The 17830-nt window shown below is 30.7% G+C and overlaps 1 protein-coding gene across 1 annotated transcript in view; it reads right to left on the minus strand.

Annotated features, from left to right (window-relative positions):
• Mtbp (MDM2 binding protein) overlaps positions 1-17830 on the minus strand; it is a 70494-nt gene that overhangs the window by 48473 nt on the left and 4191 nt on the right. Inside the window, exons 3-11 of the mRNA XM_027949466.2 lie at positions 16978-17051; positions 16750-16901; positions 15104-15162; positions 12984-13128; positions 11892-12009; positions 9952-10086; positions 8077-8171; positions 5143-5215; positions 861-978 (exon numbers count right to left, since the gene is read on the minus strand). Coding sequence (XP_027805267.2) covers positions 861-978; positions 5143-5215; positions 8077-8171; positions 9952-10086; positions 11892-12009; positions 12984-13128; positions 15104-15162; positions 16750-16901; positions 16978-17051 — 969 coding nt within the window. The remainder of the gene's footprint in view (positions 1-860; positions 979-5142; positions 5216-8076; positions 8172-9951; positions 10087-11891; positions 12010-12983; positions 13129-15103; positions 15163-16749; positions 16902-16977; positions 17052-17830) is intronic.

A 17830-nucleotide genomic window follows, 5' to 3' on the forward strand; every position in this document is an offset into this window, starting at 1 on the left:
ATACTTCTTTCAATACCTTATACAATGCAATAAATGGTATTATGATACTAATGTTAACGATTATAATTTACTAGAGATTTCCAACATCTTTATTAAATCATCTCCTAACTTTTTCTCCACTTTCATCTAAATGTAGTTATTTCCAAAGACCCTACCTATACTTGGGTCTCTTCTATAGCTATGTTGTGTTTATGTGTCTTTTCTTTCTTTAACAACCATTCCTAATTAAATGATTAGAATTAAATGATTTAGACTTAAATGATTAATTTAATTTTTACAATAATGGTATGGATGTGTTTTTATCCCCACTTTACAGATGAGGAAACTGAAACTTGGAAAAGTTAAAGAATTGTTAATTGACAAAAATCTTTATATAAATCCTGACTTTGTGAGTTAACAGTTCTGTAATTTCTCCAAGGACTTAAACCTGGGCCATATTATACTCTGTTGCCTTTCTAATATTCTATTATGTTCAAATGAATTATTTCTTATAAAGTTAGAAGTGAATCATTTAATTTTTAAAGCACCTAGAACACTGCACAGCAGATGGTTAAACCATTAAATAAGTAAGTTCTAATTTCTTCAGAAAATTGACACCACAGGTTCACCTTTTTAATGCACCATATAAGTGAGCTACTGTATTTTATTTATTTGGTTCCTGAAATGTCTCTAAGAAACCAACATAATTAGCTATCTAATTAAACAAAATTTCTGCCTTTTGATCACTGATATATTTTTAATGAAAATGGTTAAAAATAATTAAATATTATATTCCAATAAAGAAATATTAACTTCATTTCAAATTTGATAAATACACTATCTGTGTTGTATGGTAAAAATAATAAAGATTTACTACTTACCACTGATTGTCTTAGGCTTTTTAGCAATATATTCTTTCCATTTTCTTGAACTAAGTTGGTTGGGAGGTGGAATAAGTATGTTACTAATTGTGCATGGCAATACAAAAAGAGCACCAACCTGGAAAAGCAGAACATATATTTATTGATTGCAGACTGGAATCCACTCTTCAAAAAGTGCCATATAACAACTTTCTCCTCATATTTCACCTATTTAACATGTATTTCTCTATCAACAACTTCACTGCAAAAAATTAAAAAATAATGTCCCACTGTCTAAAAAGAAAGAAAGAAAGCAAACAAATTAAAACATGGAAAGGCATTCAAAGCCTTGGTCCTCCCTTTTCCACTTAGGTATACATCTCTGAAAACCTTGTTATTCATACTGTTTATTTTATATTCAGATGTGGGTATAATTTCTTTATGTATCTGCAAAATAATGAGAGACTGAGAGTTCTAGCACTAGAAAATATGTCTTACTTATCCAACCATAATTTTAGAACTTTGGATGGATTGTTGTTCTGGCTTCAAAATTACAATACGTCTAAAAGCAATACAGCAACTTTTGTTCCCAGAAATCAGAGATTTTATGCTAATAGGTAAAAACCACAGAGAAGATAATGAATTGTATCCTAGAAAACATACAGCAGTCTCAGACATATTTCTGAGCAAAGTCAATCTATTCATTGTTGTATTCCCAGGGCTGGGCATACAGATGCTTTTTAAGTATTTGCTAAAAAAAAAAAAAAAAATCATAATAACTTGGGTAAATTGCTTGATAAAGGACTAAATAAAACAAATTACAATTCTAAAAGCTATTTTAGAAACGCAGCTACATCAATCAGCACATCCCAGTAAAGAACACTATTTTAAAAAAAGAAAAAACAATTTTGGAAAAATTTAGGCAAGGTATTAGTCAAAAATGCAAAATTACACCTAATTGATCTAAATGGATGGATTGGTTATATAAGATATGTGACAATTTGATTTGGGTTTTTTTTTTTTAATGCCATATGAACTTACTGTTATCTATTTTCATAATCCTACATTTGTAATTTTTCTTTAAAATGTGCAAATATTCACAGCAGGGACAAAATCAAAGTACATTAAAATCTATTTATATAAATAATGATTCTTAAAAGCAATTTTTCAAACAATACAAACATCTAGGGGAGGTATACTCTTCTTCAGATCATTTTTCTCATCTTTAAACTACATATTAAGAATGGAACTATTACACATTAGGGTGACTACATATGTAACTAAAGTACACTTCAAAAAACTAATTTTGAACATTATGCCATAAAGAAATGATAAATGTTTAAAAAGGTATATATGTTTAGATTGGGCAGGGGGGTTGTTTTGTTTTTGCAATGTTGAGACTTGAAACCAGGGATGCTCTACCACTGAGCTACATCCCCAGCCTCTTTCTTTTTTTTTTTAAATTTTGAGACAGGGTCTCACTAATTCGTCAAGGCTAGCCTTGAACTTTTGACCCTCCTGCCTCAGACTCCTCAGTAAATTGCAGGGATTACAGGCGGTGGTACTACTATGCCTGGCTCAATTAATACTTTAATGTGCTAATTATGTTGCTATTTACTATTTTTACTTATGCATTCTTATTTAACAGGAATAAAAATAAATATTTTAGGAACACAATAGAAAGGTAAAAATAAATATGCTTTTTGTCTTTACTAAGGTAACTAGCCATCTTTTTACATCAGATACAATTTACATAGTCAAGTGTTAGTAATTAAGATTAAAATATTTAGACACAGAAAATAATCAAATATAAAAGATACATCTAATTTCCCAAACATTAAATCCTAATTCTTTCTTGCATAAATAAGACTTCATAGCCCAGAATATATGACAAGACTGTATGGTCCAAAAGGTCAGGGAGGCTGTAATGTGAATATGCCATATCAGGCACAGCTACAGCTTTCTCAACATCTTAGGGATGCTAAATGCAGTTCAATTAGTAACTCATAGCTCCATATAAACGTGTCATGACCCAGCAAATAAAAATTGGTCACTCCTTTGAGATGGCCTAATTTTTTTTAAACATTTGCTACAAAAATAAAAATAAACATCTAAATCTCACAAGATTTAATTCCCTACCAAATAAATATGTCAGCTGTCTATACTTCATTCATAATGAACTTGGTCTCTGACAGCTTGTTCTCACCCATATACTAATCATTAAATAGCTCTAAGAGATCTAAGTGTGATCCTTTTAGGGGCTCATTTTATCTCCAGAATTTAAAGGTCAAGCAACATTTCAAAACTGTAATTCCATCATTTCAGGAGGTTCTCCCTAACAAGCAGTCACTACAGAAATCACACTTACAGCTTTGGAAATTCCTCTCTATGAAAAACATATTCCCTGGCCATAAGATTAGTATATGTCAGATTCTAAATAATCCTAATCTTCCCTTTTCCTAAACTAGGAAAATGCAATTTACTCCAAGAAGCTTTCATTTATATTTTGGGGCTAATCAGATGGAAAGATAAATAAGCTCAGACAGACATTTACTGAGTTATCACATAAACCATTAGAACTTAAGCAACATGAAAGCTTCCCAAGCTATCTAATTGTCTCCAATACCTAACAAATAACTGGCACACAATAGGCAGTGTAAAAAAAAAGAAAAACATCTATTTTTTTTCAAAAATGTAAATGCAAATTATGACTCAATGTTAAAGAAAAATAAAGTGCTTAAAATTTAGAGATCTGTTATCTAAAGTACATAATATGCTTCCAAATATTATCACTTTTGTTTCATTAAAGTGAGAACCGATTTATAAGGTCCTATGTACTGATAAAGTATGTCCTAACATTTCATAACTATAGTTCAAGAAAGCAATAAAAATGACAATCTAATATAAGAAATTTAAAACAAAACAACTGAAAATTTGATAATAAATAATAATAGTTTAGCTTGCACCTAAAATTAGTGTTGCTTATCTCCAATAACTATTGCAGGATTATTTTATATGTGTATTAAACAAATTATAGATATGTTTCTGACTTTTACTTGAAATATTCATGCAAAGACCAGTTCATCAAATAAATACTTTGATACATCATTCAAAACATTATTAAATTTATAGGAAAATGAGGCTGGAAGTAAAAAATTAAGTTATCATATAATCAAGCATCTTTTTTCCCATATTTTTTTATTGGTGCATTATAGTTGTACATGGTGGTAGGATTTGTTGTTACATATTCATACATGCACACACTATAACAACATACTTTGGCCCCTATGATTCCCCAGTATTTCTAGTCAAGCATCTTAAATATAAAATCATATATTTTTTTTACTGTATCAATTTTCTAAGGCAATTATAACCAAGATTTAATTATAGTACCATGGGGAAAAATGTTATAATTACAATAATCAGTTTCTCCCTTCAGGAGTGTTTGCTATAGTCTATTTGTTGTTAAAATGATAAGAAAATGTTATGCATATAATGGTCAATAGCTTGTGCATTAAAAATCATTTTCACAGAAACATAATAGTTGGATAAATAACCAGAAACAAATCCAAACATTTTTTTTCTTCTTAAAAATTTTACTTTCACTTTAGATACATGATTCCACTTAGAATTCTTTATATTATAGTTTTAAAAAGATTAAAAATATACCAACTCTAGTATATCATTATATATATATATACATAGAAATATACACATATTTATATTAAAGTAGTTAATTTTAAAAAGGTTAAAAATATACCAACTCTAGCACATCATTATATGTATGTGAGTCTGTGTGTGTGCCTGTGTGTGTGTGCAGAGAAAGAGATGCACACATATCTATATTAAAATTGCTAAAATCTAATTCATATCATTGGAATTAAGGGAAAACTGAAATTTACAAATAATAATTCAGTGAAGTTTTAAAACTTTTCCTCACTTCCACCCCTGCCCTACCATGAAAATAGTAAATGTGAATGTCTTCCACAGAATTGAAATGAGATGTTGCCTTAAAGAGTAGGTTAACAATAATGCATTCTAAAATTTTGAAATTTTAAAGCAATTGCCAGTTATGAAGTTTATTTCTGAAATTTCTACTAAAATCAAAACATCACTTGGTCTGCAAAGTATATTACTGTGAAAAGTCCAAATTTTTTTTAACATGAATTAGGGACAAAATTATGTTCTTACATTAAAAAAAAGTTATCAAGCAAAAATAGATTAACAAGCTATATTAATTTTTATTACACATCCTAAAATGTTAAGTATAAAAACCAAGCACCATAAAAATTCTCTACTATACCTTGCCACACAGAGAAGAAATCTGCTCCAATAGCAACATGGAATTCTGCTTGATGTTATTTCCTGTCAATCCTCTGTACCACAGAGTTAAAGAAATGAGGGAATAGTAACTGTGAAATAATTCTACTCTATAAAATAAGTTTGATTATTTCAACTCTACCCCAAGTTGTTTAAATTCATTTATTAAAAATTCCTACTACAGAAATTAACAATTATTCCTTCCTTTAAAGACTGTTTTTCAGAAATTTGTTCTGAATATTTTTACGATAAACTAAGAACAAGAAATTTATATATTCCGCTGGCATGTATTTTAAAAATAAAATCAATTTAAAAAAAGAAATTTGTAAAAATTTGTGAATAAAAATGTAAGAATACAGCTAGTATTCCGTACCTAATCAATAATTTTTATATACAATATCCATTTCTTAAGTATATTTCTAAAAATTCTTAGAATTTTTATTATTATTTAATATTTTTATTTGTGAATATACGTGATAGCATATGTATTTTTCTAAGTGTATACAAAGATACATCAGCCAACTAGTGTTTATACATCAATCATGTCAAAAATGGCAGGAAGAAAACTTGAACATTTCAAGAATATATAAATTCGTCTGCTTTTCCCCACAGATTGGTAACATTCTTCCCTCTTCCCTACCTAATAAGTAATGAGTAGCAAAACTAGGAATCCTCTGCCTTTTCTGGAATCATGAATACAGTACTTAAGGATTTTCTTTTTCAAGTTGTAGAACTTTTCTTAAAGCCAGGAAAATGAAAAAAAAAAATATTGCATGTTATTAGAAAATAAACGTTCTAATGTTTAAATGTGGGGGGTGGAACCATAAAAACAATTTAAATTGTGCTTTTCAAACCTTTTGGGTGCCGATAACTTTTTGGTGTGAGATCTGGAAAGTCAACATTTAGAACAGCCAGCTGCTCTGGCTGAAGTAGGAGAGGGCCAAGAGCCTTGTCCACTCAACTTATCTTCCAATACCACTACTCAGGAAAACTTTCTCTTAGTCCCCAGATTTTCAATGGAAAACATTTTAAAAACCACTGGCAAAAAGCAAGGATCAAACATGCTACAAATATGTCAAATGCTACCTAGCTTCTGACCTAACAGGTGCTAAGAGATAAAAACAACATTGGTAACACATTATATCTGAAAGTACCTCCCTCAGTCACAATGCCAGGCAAGGAGGTACTGACTACGTGGTTCTATACAATCATGTAAAAATGAATAAAAATTTTAACAACTACCCATTGTGTAACTACCCATCACCATTCAAACTATTACCCAATCTTGAGTTACTCTTCCTCTATGAAACTTGCTTCTCTTCCTTGTCATCTCAATCAGTGGCATCTATATCAACATAGGGAATCATCCAATTCTTATCCAGCCTCCTCACTTTACAAGCATGTAGCAGATCATGATATTCTGTTTTACATTCTTAATACATTCTATACTTTAACCTGGCTCTCCATTGCAAAAGTTACTTTGTTAGATCAAGCTCCACAGTTTTCCAAAATACTAAAAGTAGATCTAAAATTTATTTCCAGACAGGTGTAGTGGTACAACTTATGAGGCTAAGAGAGGAGGATCCAAAGTTCTAGGTCAGCCTCGGCAACTTAGTGAGGCCTAAAGAACTTAGTGAAACCCTGTGTTAAAATTAAATAAATAAATAGGGCTGGGGATGTGGCTTAGTGGTTAAGAACCTCTGAGTTTGATCCCAGGTATCAAAATAATAATAATAATAATAATAGTAAAGTCGATTTCTGATTAAACTGCCCCCTGGTTTATAATCCTTCTATGGTTCCTCATCATCTTTAGAACAGAATTTAACTCCTAAATATGGTAGAGGAGGTCTTTTAGGATTTTTATCAATCTGAAAAAGGCTCTCCAGCCTGATCTTTTAACAACCCCCCATCAAAACCAAACTAACAAAAACCCTTCAAAAACAACAACTAAAAATAAAAACGTTATTTGGTACTGCCAGATGACAAACAGCTGGGTAAGGTTCTCTGATGCCCTCATTTCTGTTATCTTTTCTGCAGAAAGGAATCTGAAAGAAAATAATGAAAATTTTGGCATGGGCTAACAAAATAAAATTTTAACAAAATAAAATTTTACAATGTTTATGAGTGGCTACTATGTATTATAATTTACAGCATTTACAGATTTCATCAGCAGAAAAACAGAAGTCATGGAAATGCACCCTGAATTTAAAAAAAGAGAAGTGGTTTTTGATTTTGTTTTGTTTTGTTTTTGTGGCACTGGGGTTTGATCCCAAGGATGCTCTATCACTAAGCTACAATCCCAGCCTTTTATTTTTTTGATACAGGGTCTACCTTAGTTGCCCAGGGTGATGAACTTGTGATGCTCCTGTCTCAGACTCCTGAGTTGCTGGGATTACAGACATAGACCACCATGACCTGCAGGTAGTTATTTTTAGGAAGTATTAAACATTAAGTAAAATAACAACAAAAGTAACCAAACATACACAATATGTATGTGGGGTGTTTGGACAGAGTATAGGAAAGACAGAATTTCAGTTAATGTTACTCTGTGTGAGAGAGCAGATCTGGCCTGTATTCAGGCACAGAACAGTATAACTGCATTGAAGAAGCAAGGCTCAATGACTTCTGTATTACTTCTATAACCCTACCAACAGAAAATAATAAATACTGAATGAAAACAAAAGTGCTTGCCTAGAGAGAAAGATTTCTGATTGGAAAATACAGAATTCAGGACATGATCAAAGAAGAATTTCCTTTTCCTTCCCTAGCACTTCAACAATGAGGAGTCCCATTTGTGCATCACCACTAAAACACTGAGTACAATGAAATAAAAATAAACATATACTAAATGTTTACACCAGAACATTCTAACACAGAGAAAATGTAATCTTAAATGAACACACAAGTGAAAGGATACAACTCAAATTCAATGTCTGACACATAGCAGGAGGGTAGATCTGATAATTGTACCATCTGAACAAATTCTAAAGCAGGGCCATAGTAATGGAAAACCTAGAAAAGAAATTCGAATTGCTAATACTATAAATACTATGAAGAAAATAAAAGTAAACAAATTAGTGATTTTGAGTTTAAAACTTTACAAAATAGATATTAAAAAGCAACTTTTAAAAAAAATATTGGCAACCCAAATGTAATCTTCTATAACAGACAAGAATTTCTTCCATTTCAATTCTACATTTCAAAGTAGACAGACATGGAGACTCCTTAGTAATTAACAAGAATTTTTTTTTTTTTTTTGGTTGGGGGTAGGTACCAGGGATCAAACTCAGGGGCACTCAGTCACTGAGCCACATCCCCAGCCTATTTTGTATTTAATTTAGAGACAAAGTCTCACTGAGTTTCTTAGTGCCTCACTTTTTGCTGAGGCTGGCTTTGATCTCACAATCCTCCTGCCTCAGCCTCCCGAACTGCTAGGATTACAGGCGTGCACCACCATGCCCAGCAAGTGACAAGAATTTTAATAGGAGAAAATAAGTATGGAAAGAAGTCTGCAGCAATGACAAGAGTTCTCAACTACTGTTATGTAATTTCAGCAGAACAGGTGATCCAAGATTGAAGAAGAAAAAAACCTACCTGTGAAGAGAGAATCTGCAGGAATGAAAAGGAGAAAGAAAAGATATTCTGGGGGGAACTTGTGTTCAGTGGTCTGCCAAGATGCAAGAAAAAAAAATTCTGGAGGAAAGACTGTAGAAATTAGACAAAGAGTGAAGGCAATAGGTGTGAATTAAGAGAGAAAGCCCCACTCACAGAAATAATATTTCAGTATTTCTTTGGGTAGGGCCTGAAATTAAATTACAGTGGACTAGAAAAGGACAGTTATTTCAATAGCTGGAGATAAAGAAAGACAAAGAAAAGAGATTACATCCTGGAGAAATTAGTATTACATTTTAAAGGCAGAGGATGTAGCTCAGTGAGAGTGCTTGCCTAGCATGTGCAAGGCCCTGAGGTTGATCCCTAGTACTACCAAAAATAAAAAGCAGAGTGATTTCACCATATGTGATTTTGTGTATGTGTGTTGTATATATGTGTAGATACATATCTTTCACTCTTTCCACATAAATATATACATATATAAAACACATAAATATGAAATACATAAACATATTTTTGCGTACGTAAATATGTTTATATACAATACCTAATAGGTGATAAAGTTTCAAAACTGGGTTTATTTACCATTAAAGCCCCTCCTCTTTCTTTCTCTCTTTTACATGCATGCGTGCGGGCGGGCGCGCGCGCACACACGCACACTCACAAAATGTGCATACATATACTGAGGGATGTTTGCATTACTGAGGAAGTTGTACCCTAAGATCATTGCAAATAGTACCTCAAAATCAGACAATTAGCCCCAAATTATCATACATGAATATTGTACTACAAAGAGAAAGTCTGAAATTATCATTCTTATTATGCTAATCTTTAACAAAGAACGTAAAATTCCTGTGAAAGGTTACCATAGTAAATTTTTTATAGTAAGCAATGATAAACAATATTGGGAAATTAATTCATGTAGCAAAGTCTTAACCAAAGGCAGTTTCAGGCCTATAATGATTTAAAGTTAGGATCATCACATTTTAAAATCTATAACAATCATAGTTTCACCAACATTTAATTCATGCACTTAATGGTAAGAATTTTAAGAATTATGCAAGTGAGCACAACTTAAGCACATACATTAGTAACAATAATTCAAGATTAAAACATATATTATGCGAACAAAAATATTCACAAATGAATGATAGCAAAAAAATGTTAAATACACAATTACCTTTGGCAAAATATTCTTATCCTTTAATGGTATTGTCTTTTTGTCAAGAAAGCAATTATTTAAATTGGATGTATCAAAATTTGTAGGTGTTACTCCCTTTAAACAAAACTCAGGAAAACTAATTTCAAATCCAAACTGAAAAGAAACAAGAGAAAAAACACAAATATAGGCATCATGAATAATATTATGAAGATTAATACATCTTATTACAATGAAAAGTTAAGAGGAAATCCATGCATAAATTTATTTTTGATTCCTTAGCTCAAAAGGTAGTTTCCACTTTCATACACACCCTTCTGTTTTAACTTAAACATCAATTTTTCATGCAAACCTCCCATTGACCCTTAATTAGCCAGCAAGAGTACACTAAGCCCATTCTATGCAACCACAAGACCAGACGATCTCCTTTGCATACACTTGTTCAATATCTGGCTTCCTACCAGTCTGTAAATTATGCAAAGGCAGAAGATGTCAGTCTTACTCACTACTGGATACTTAGTACAGTGCCTCACACACAGTTTTTCCTTCAATATGTGTTGTTCATAAGAAGATCAATTATTACAGAAGTAAAGGTAATGGTGCTAATAATAGTAATGGCAGCAACAAAAATGACAGTAAACACTCAGTGGTTTTTTGTGCTTTAATGTAAATCTTATAAAAACCTGTGAACTGGAACTATTATGTCTATGTCTTACAGAAAAGAGAGTTGGAATTATAGTGCAGACACTATAACTCTAGAATCCATGTCCTTTATCATTATAATGCCTCTTAGCTGAAAGATATTCTCCACTAAAAAAGTGATTACATTGAAGATGGAAATGTATGCTGTCGGTTTATAGACATTTAATTTCCTAGTAATAAGAAAAGAATCACACAGAAAAAACTGCCATTTTCTGCGTGAATATAAATATGCAGTTTTAGAAAATGTGTACAAAAGCAATTGTCCTAGATAATCAGAGTTTCCACTCTACTACTTAGCTGTATGTATTTTCCTGTTAAGATGGTTTACCTCTAGATTAAACCTTCCTGAGATTAGAATAAACCAAGATGCAAATCAGTAAGACAGATCTGGCACATTAATTCTTACTATCTTAATTACAGCTTTTATTAAGTCACAAGTAAGTATGAATTACAAAGGGAAAAATAGTTTAATGATTATTGCCAAAAATCTTAGGAGAATTACAAGGGCTTACTCATGCTCTGATACCACCTGGAACAAGCACTGAGAAACTCCTTGTTTTAATTTTGCCTAGCTAAAAAATACACAAATTAATAGAAACACTTATTTTACAATGGAAACAACTTATAAAAACCACCATATTGTTTCATGATAAGACACCAAAATGGAATTGGAAACTTATAGAAATTTAGGAGCAAAGGAATCCAACTAACTTAGTATTCTCATTCTGTAGTTGAGAAATGGGGTCTGATAAGATTAAAAGAAAATTGTTCAAAATTAGAGACCTGGTTAGTAGAAAGCAGAGATTACCCAAGATGGTACCACAGTACTGCTCTAAGCAATGTTTCTAATAGATCACACATGCAATAAAATAAAGCAACTTGGGTAAACAACATGAATTTGACTAATGTTAAATTCTGTTTTAAAAGTGTTATATTCTAGAATTGTAGGTTCCAAAACTTAATCACAATGACTACTTTCATTGAAACTAAATTAAATGAACTAAAGTAAAAATCAGTTCATCAGGTGACTAGTCATTTATAAGGTGCTTAATTACAAATAAAATAAATAAATAAACTGCTCAATAACAATGTGGCTAGTGGACAAATCACAGATAACAGAACACTTTTATTGTCACAGAAAATTCTACAGTGTTTGTGTAAAACATCTTATAGAATACATTTACAATAAGACTTATTTAAAGTACCTGTGTTAAAAATAAAGTTGAAAGACCTGCTTCATAATTAAGAAATCCATTTACCTTTCTTTCCCATATCTGAATCTTTCCCCTCCATAATTCCTTTGAGTCAATAGCATTTCTGAGCTCTTCTAAAGATATAACATGAGCAGAAAGGTATTCTACAATTTTCTGACAATTTCTATTAAAAAAAAAAGATTACGATAATTAAATACACAACTTTATGTTTTGCTTATATTTCATGGTTACAGTTTACCTATAAGACAGGCAAAATTGCAAAATTTATATCACTGGTTTTTTTTCCTACTAATACCATGGAATTCCTATTATTCAGTCTCTGAGTAAGATACGTCACATATTAATTTAATGCCACATCCTCATTATTACTATTATTATTACATTACTATTACTAAGGATGAAGAAATAGATATTTCCCTTATGTTGCTTTAATGTGTCAAATGTATACACAGACACACAAAGCTTAACATCTGTTACCTACCTCTGAAACAGGACTATTCTAAAATTGTTCCCATGTGACTTTGCATGAAATTTTACGATTTATCTCATTTATCTCTTGTTAGTATTCCTGTTTCTCCCCACACTTTCATGAAAAAGACCATATTTTCTCACTTTCTTAACTCATCAGCATATATTGCTGTGCTTGACATGAAGTAAATTTCAATAAGCACTGTCTAATAATCATGAAGTTAATAAATCCAATCTGAATAGTAATTTAAGCATCAAAATTAGAATACACAATTGATCAATAGTAAAATATCACAAAAGACAGCACTGTATAATTATTTCTATACTGGCACAAAACAAAAAAAAATATGATATTACAACTGGAGTACACCTACATACATACATCATGCTGCTTGCTGGAAAACATAAGCCTATTTAAAAGTACACAATGAGTCTGGAAAATCAATGCTCAATAGTGATTATAAGTCATCACTAATTATATTTACTAAAAACTTAAACATCCTGGGTATAATGGAAAAAAAATCTTGATTATTCTCTAGATATAACTCAAAGTTAACATAAAACTTTACCTTGTCACATTAAAATAATTTTGAAATGAGGAGTATATTAAACAGAGATTAGTATGTTCGGATAACATAAACAATAATAACTATGACCAAAGAAGCTTACATTTCACAGTGTTGTGCCACTACAGTAATTTTTGCTGAATGCCATTCCCTCAAATGTTTTAATGCTCCTACAGCAGGTAAACAGTCTTTCAGCTGAACAGGATCTTTGTCAGAGGGCAATAGTATTACGTCTATCAGTGCTCTACCTAGAAAGAGAGAGAAACATTTTCATAATTTTTAAATATGTTAGATCTGGAAAGTCTTAAAATAGTACCCTGAACAGTTGAATGCTAGGTTTATTGAGAAGATAAAGGAATATTTTAACTTTACTTTCCAAAATTCTTCAAAACAATACACATATTTAGGAGTTCAAAAATTTTAAATGTTCAACATTTAAAGCTAAGTTATCTCAAAATAGCTAGCATATGCTAGAAAACAATGAACTATATCATAATTACTTGTCAATTATGTAGCAGTGGTAAACTATATACATCACCTCCTGGAGATCATCAATGCTATTGTTGTACTCAACAGAGGAAAAAACCTGTGCAATCTCATTATACTTTTCTACACTTAATTTTGTTATCCAAAAGGAAATGAATTAGTTTTAAATTGTGATGCTTAAATAAATTATTTCTCTTTAAGGGACAATAAAACACTCAGGAAAACCAATTATACTGAGAACATCATTAGATTCTAAGAAGGCTAACTTCATATCAGTCTAAATTTATAAAACTATAAATTTACTGAAGGACATGAAAAATCTAAATGAAACAGAAGCCAAATAGTGAGTGATAATGAAAGTTCTTTAACTGCTCAAACAGCAATTGTGTAATATTTCAATGCATATTTTAAACCTGACATATTTCATTTAAAAAATTGGTGCTTAGCATGTATGCAAGGTTCTGGGTTTAATCCCCAGCACACACACACACAAAAAAAAAAACCCACAAAATATGTTTACTTATCAATACATGCAGTTATTTTCTATGTGGGACTTTCTGCACTAAAATACGATCTCCTTGAATATAAGGATCAGACTGTCAGTTAGCTATAAAATGCTTTATGATTTTTGGTGTCAATAAGAATTTGTTTAAAAATAGATGTGTAATTAATAGATTAAGATTATCACTCATAGTTTTACTATTATTTTAAAAGAAATATTTACCATAGGAATTATTTGAGTAGCAAATATCCTAACTATATTAAAATGAGATTCACTTTCCAAAAATGTATTTTATATTTGTTTTTAAGGTTCATGTCTATATTATTTGTATATAACAATATACTAAGTCCTCTGCATTGAATCTTGGATATATGATCTGATTTCTTAAAATTCATAAAAGTAGATTAGTCCTGATATTATGCACCAGTATATAATATAAGCCCCACCTAAAAATGTGCATTAAAAAAAATCCTTTATGGTCACTATCTATGTTTTACTCCTTATTATATACTCAGCCCCTAGAACAATGCTTGATATATAATACACACCAAATAAATATCTGCCTAGTAAAAGACCTTCAAAAATGACACATTCAGAAAAGAAAGCCCTTCAAAAGTATATGATGCCAAATTCTACCAAATTTTAGATGACAGCCACTTGACTAACAGAAAGAAAGGTTGGTTCAGGACTAAAAACATTTTTAAAAATAATGTAATACAATACTTCACAAAATATGTTTTCCACTATAGGAAAAAAATAGCTTCTACAAAAAATGCTGAGCAAAGAGATTCTTTTACTGCACAATATTCCATTTGATAGTATCACCATAAAAAAATGTTATCCAAAATATCTAGGTTAAAGAAGCTATTTTTCCAAGAGTTTTTTTTATAGGGTTAGTGTTCTATAGAACACACTCTGAAAAACAATGGTGCACAGTGGCAAGATTGTTCTTCAGTAAAAACTAAATAAGGAAACAGAATGGGTATTTAATTTTCTAAATTCTAATTTTTTGCTTACCTAAATGAAAATAATAAAAAGAATTTCAATGTCTCAGTAACATACTGTATTAAAATAGTAGAGTACATTTTGTATCAACTTCAATTAAGAAATTATTTTTTTCATTTTGATTTTCAAGATTAAAAGTGAGAAAGACGTTAGCAGAAAGACTAAATATATTACTCAATCACAAAAAAAGTGTAAGATACCAAGTATTGAAAGCAGTTAATAAATATTACCAGGTGCAGGAAGCTTGTCTGATAACTGATGCAAATTTTCAGCACATTCTTCATATAGACTAAAATGAAAGAACAAGTTAGAGGGAAAAAAAATCCACATATTCATACCTATCTATCTATTTTATATTATCTTAATAGGTAATAATGATCTCTGTGCCAGACATTGTTAAGTGTTAAGGTAAATGCTTTATTTGACCCTGACAACAGATTCATGTGGCACTACTATAATACTAGTTTTAGTGCCACTTTAAGTAACTTTCCTAAAGGTACCTAACTAGTATGTATAGAAACTAGGATTCAAACTGCAGGTATAAGTTCTGACCCACACCCCAAAATACAAATAAAATTAACAATAATGAAGGGAACAACAGCCCTTTGAATTACATTTTTAAACTAAATATAGATGATAACTAATGGACAAATATTTTTATGAATTTTTAAAGTGATCACCACCTATCAGTTTTCTCCATATGATGATTTTTTCCCTGATAATAGTTTATCACATAGTATGAAGGTATTTAAATCCTTTATTATAAACTGATATTGTTAAAAAAAAAAAAAAAAAAAAAAAGCCAACAACAACTTAAGGCATATTATGTTAAACTAAAGTTTTCAGGCTCCCTCTTGTGGAAATAGTTATTAGGTCATTTACCAGAAACACTAACTATGACACTTGTCATCTTTTAACAGTTGTGAGAAAACATGGATTGATAAGAGCTTTTAAGGGCAAATGAATGCACCTTAGAAATTATCTAAAAGGACCTCAACAATCAATGGAGGAGGAAATAAGGGCCAGTGTGCCTGCCCTAAGGTCAAGTAGCTAGCAACCACTTTACTGACTCTTGACTTAATGCTCTTTCCAAGGTTCTACACTGTCTTCCCTCATTAACCAATATCAACAATATCATCTGGAGATAGACAAAGGTAATTTTTATAATTTGTGCAACTTATAGCCATACTACAATATATGAACACTAAAAATGTTTCTGTCATGAACTATTATTAAGAATAAATAAAAAGCACTAATTATGAATTAGAGATGGGACACTGTATGAAGAAAAAATTATCACAACTTGTAATCTGGAAAATCTTATATACTGAACCATAATTTTAAAAACCATAATTAAAAAACCACCACAATTAAAAAACACATACATACTTCTCAAAAATTTTGTGGACTTTAAAAGTATTTTAAATGTTGAAGTTACAAATAAATTTTTAAAAATCATGTATTTCAGGCTCAAAGAACAAAATGAAAATGATACTTTGGTTATAATGATAACTATTAACATTAAATGACATTTCTAGTCAAGTTCTTAAAATATAATATTAGGCAGAACTTATCTTCAAGAAAGTGATATGTTAATTAATCACTTTCTATAACTCTCATAATTATGTAAGGTTAAAAAACAAAACATTTTCAGATATTAACTTTTGTATTTTGAAGAATTTTTTTTGAGATAAAAGATCTAAATTGCCCAATATCTTTCACACTGAAGATTTAAAATTTTCAGTTAATTAAAATTTACTTAGTATAGTTGCTAAAATATGCAATCTTCACCCTCCTGGCTTAAAATAACTGTCTACATCTTTATAACCGTCCATAAAATATCTTAGAGATAGTATAAAAAGCATATAAAGCATACTCAGCCAAGGATAAGGATTCCCTGCTATTACTATCTTCTTCTTCAAAACACTCAACAGCACTCAAGCATTCTTCAATATTTGTTTGAAGAACAGCTTCAATCTTATCTTTTTCTGCATCAAAATGTATCTCTTGCCAATCAGAACTACAAAACTAATAAAAGATCACATTAGATAATGTATTCATGAAATTCTTTATGGTAACAAAGACACTGACTAATAAGAATTACCTGGTAAAATCCACAGATTGCCTGCACTGCAAAGAACCACTTCTTGGAACCAGGAACACCACCCACTGAACAGGCTTGAAAACAAAATCACACTTATCAGAAGAAAAGTAGGCATAAATAAGCAAATGTCATAGCAAATGTGCTTAAGAGAATAATGTAATTTTGAAACATATTTGAAATGTTTTCCAAGTTATATATTTATATATATATGTATGTGTGTGTGTGTGTATCCATGGATCTTTTTAAAAATCTCTGATAAAAATTCAAACAGAACAATCTACTTAAAGGGCAAAGTTACAACAAACACTTTGCATTAATTTGTCATAACTCAAAATCCACTATTATTTTTAATAACCCTTTCAAACAAATTAATATTTATTATTAAAACTGAAAATATACATACTTAATCACTGCTGAGTAACTCGAAACCATGTAAGCTATTAAGTGAAAAAAATTCACTCTCCAAAGACCATGGAAGTTTGGTTCAGCCTGGCTGGAGACAAAGGAGTTGCTTCTCATGGAAGTCAGACAAGATGCCAAGTGTCTATAATCATTTTCGTCCAACAATCTCAGCAGAAGACTTCACCTCCTACCTCCTTAAGCAGATAGAAGTCATTGTGTGATGACTTCTTTCAGGAAACATGGGATTCTACTTACTCTCCCATTAAGTTGGCCTCATTCCTTCTTGTTAACATGTTAAGAAGCACCGACCTTCCAATTCAAGGTCATCCCTCAAAACTCCTTTGAGACCCTGTCCCACTCATTTCAGTATGTTCCCCTCATTAGTGTTTTAGAGTAATTACAAGTATTACTCAAATTATTATTTTTTAAATAGAATCCTTTTAAGTTCAGC

The sequence above is a fragment of the Marmota flaviventris genome, chromosome 15 (assembly GCF_047511675.1).
Source record: "Marmota flaviventris isolate mMarFla1 chromosome 15, mMarFla1.hap1, whole genome shotgun sequence".
NCBI classification, from domain to species: Eukaryota; Metazoa; Chordata; class Mammalia; order Rodentia; family Sciuridae; genus Marmota; species Marmota flaviventris.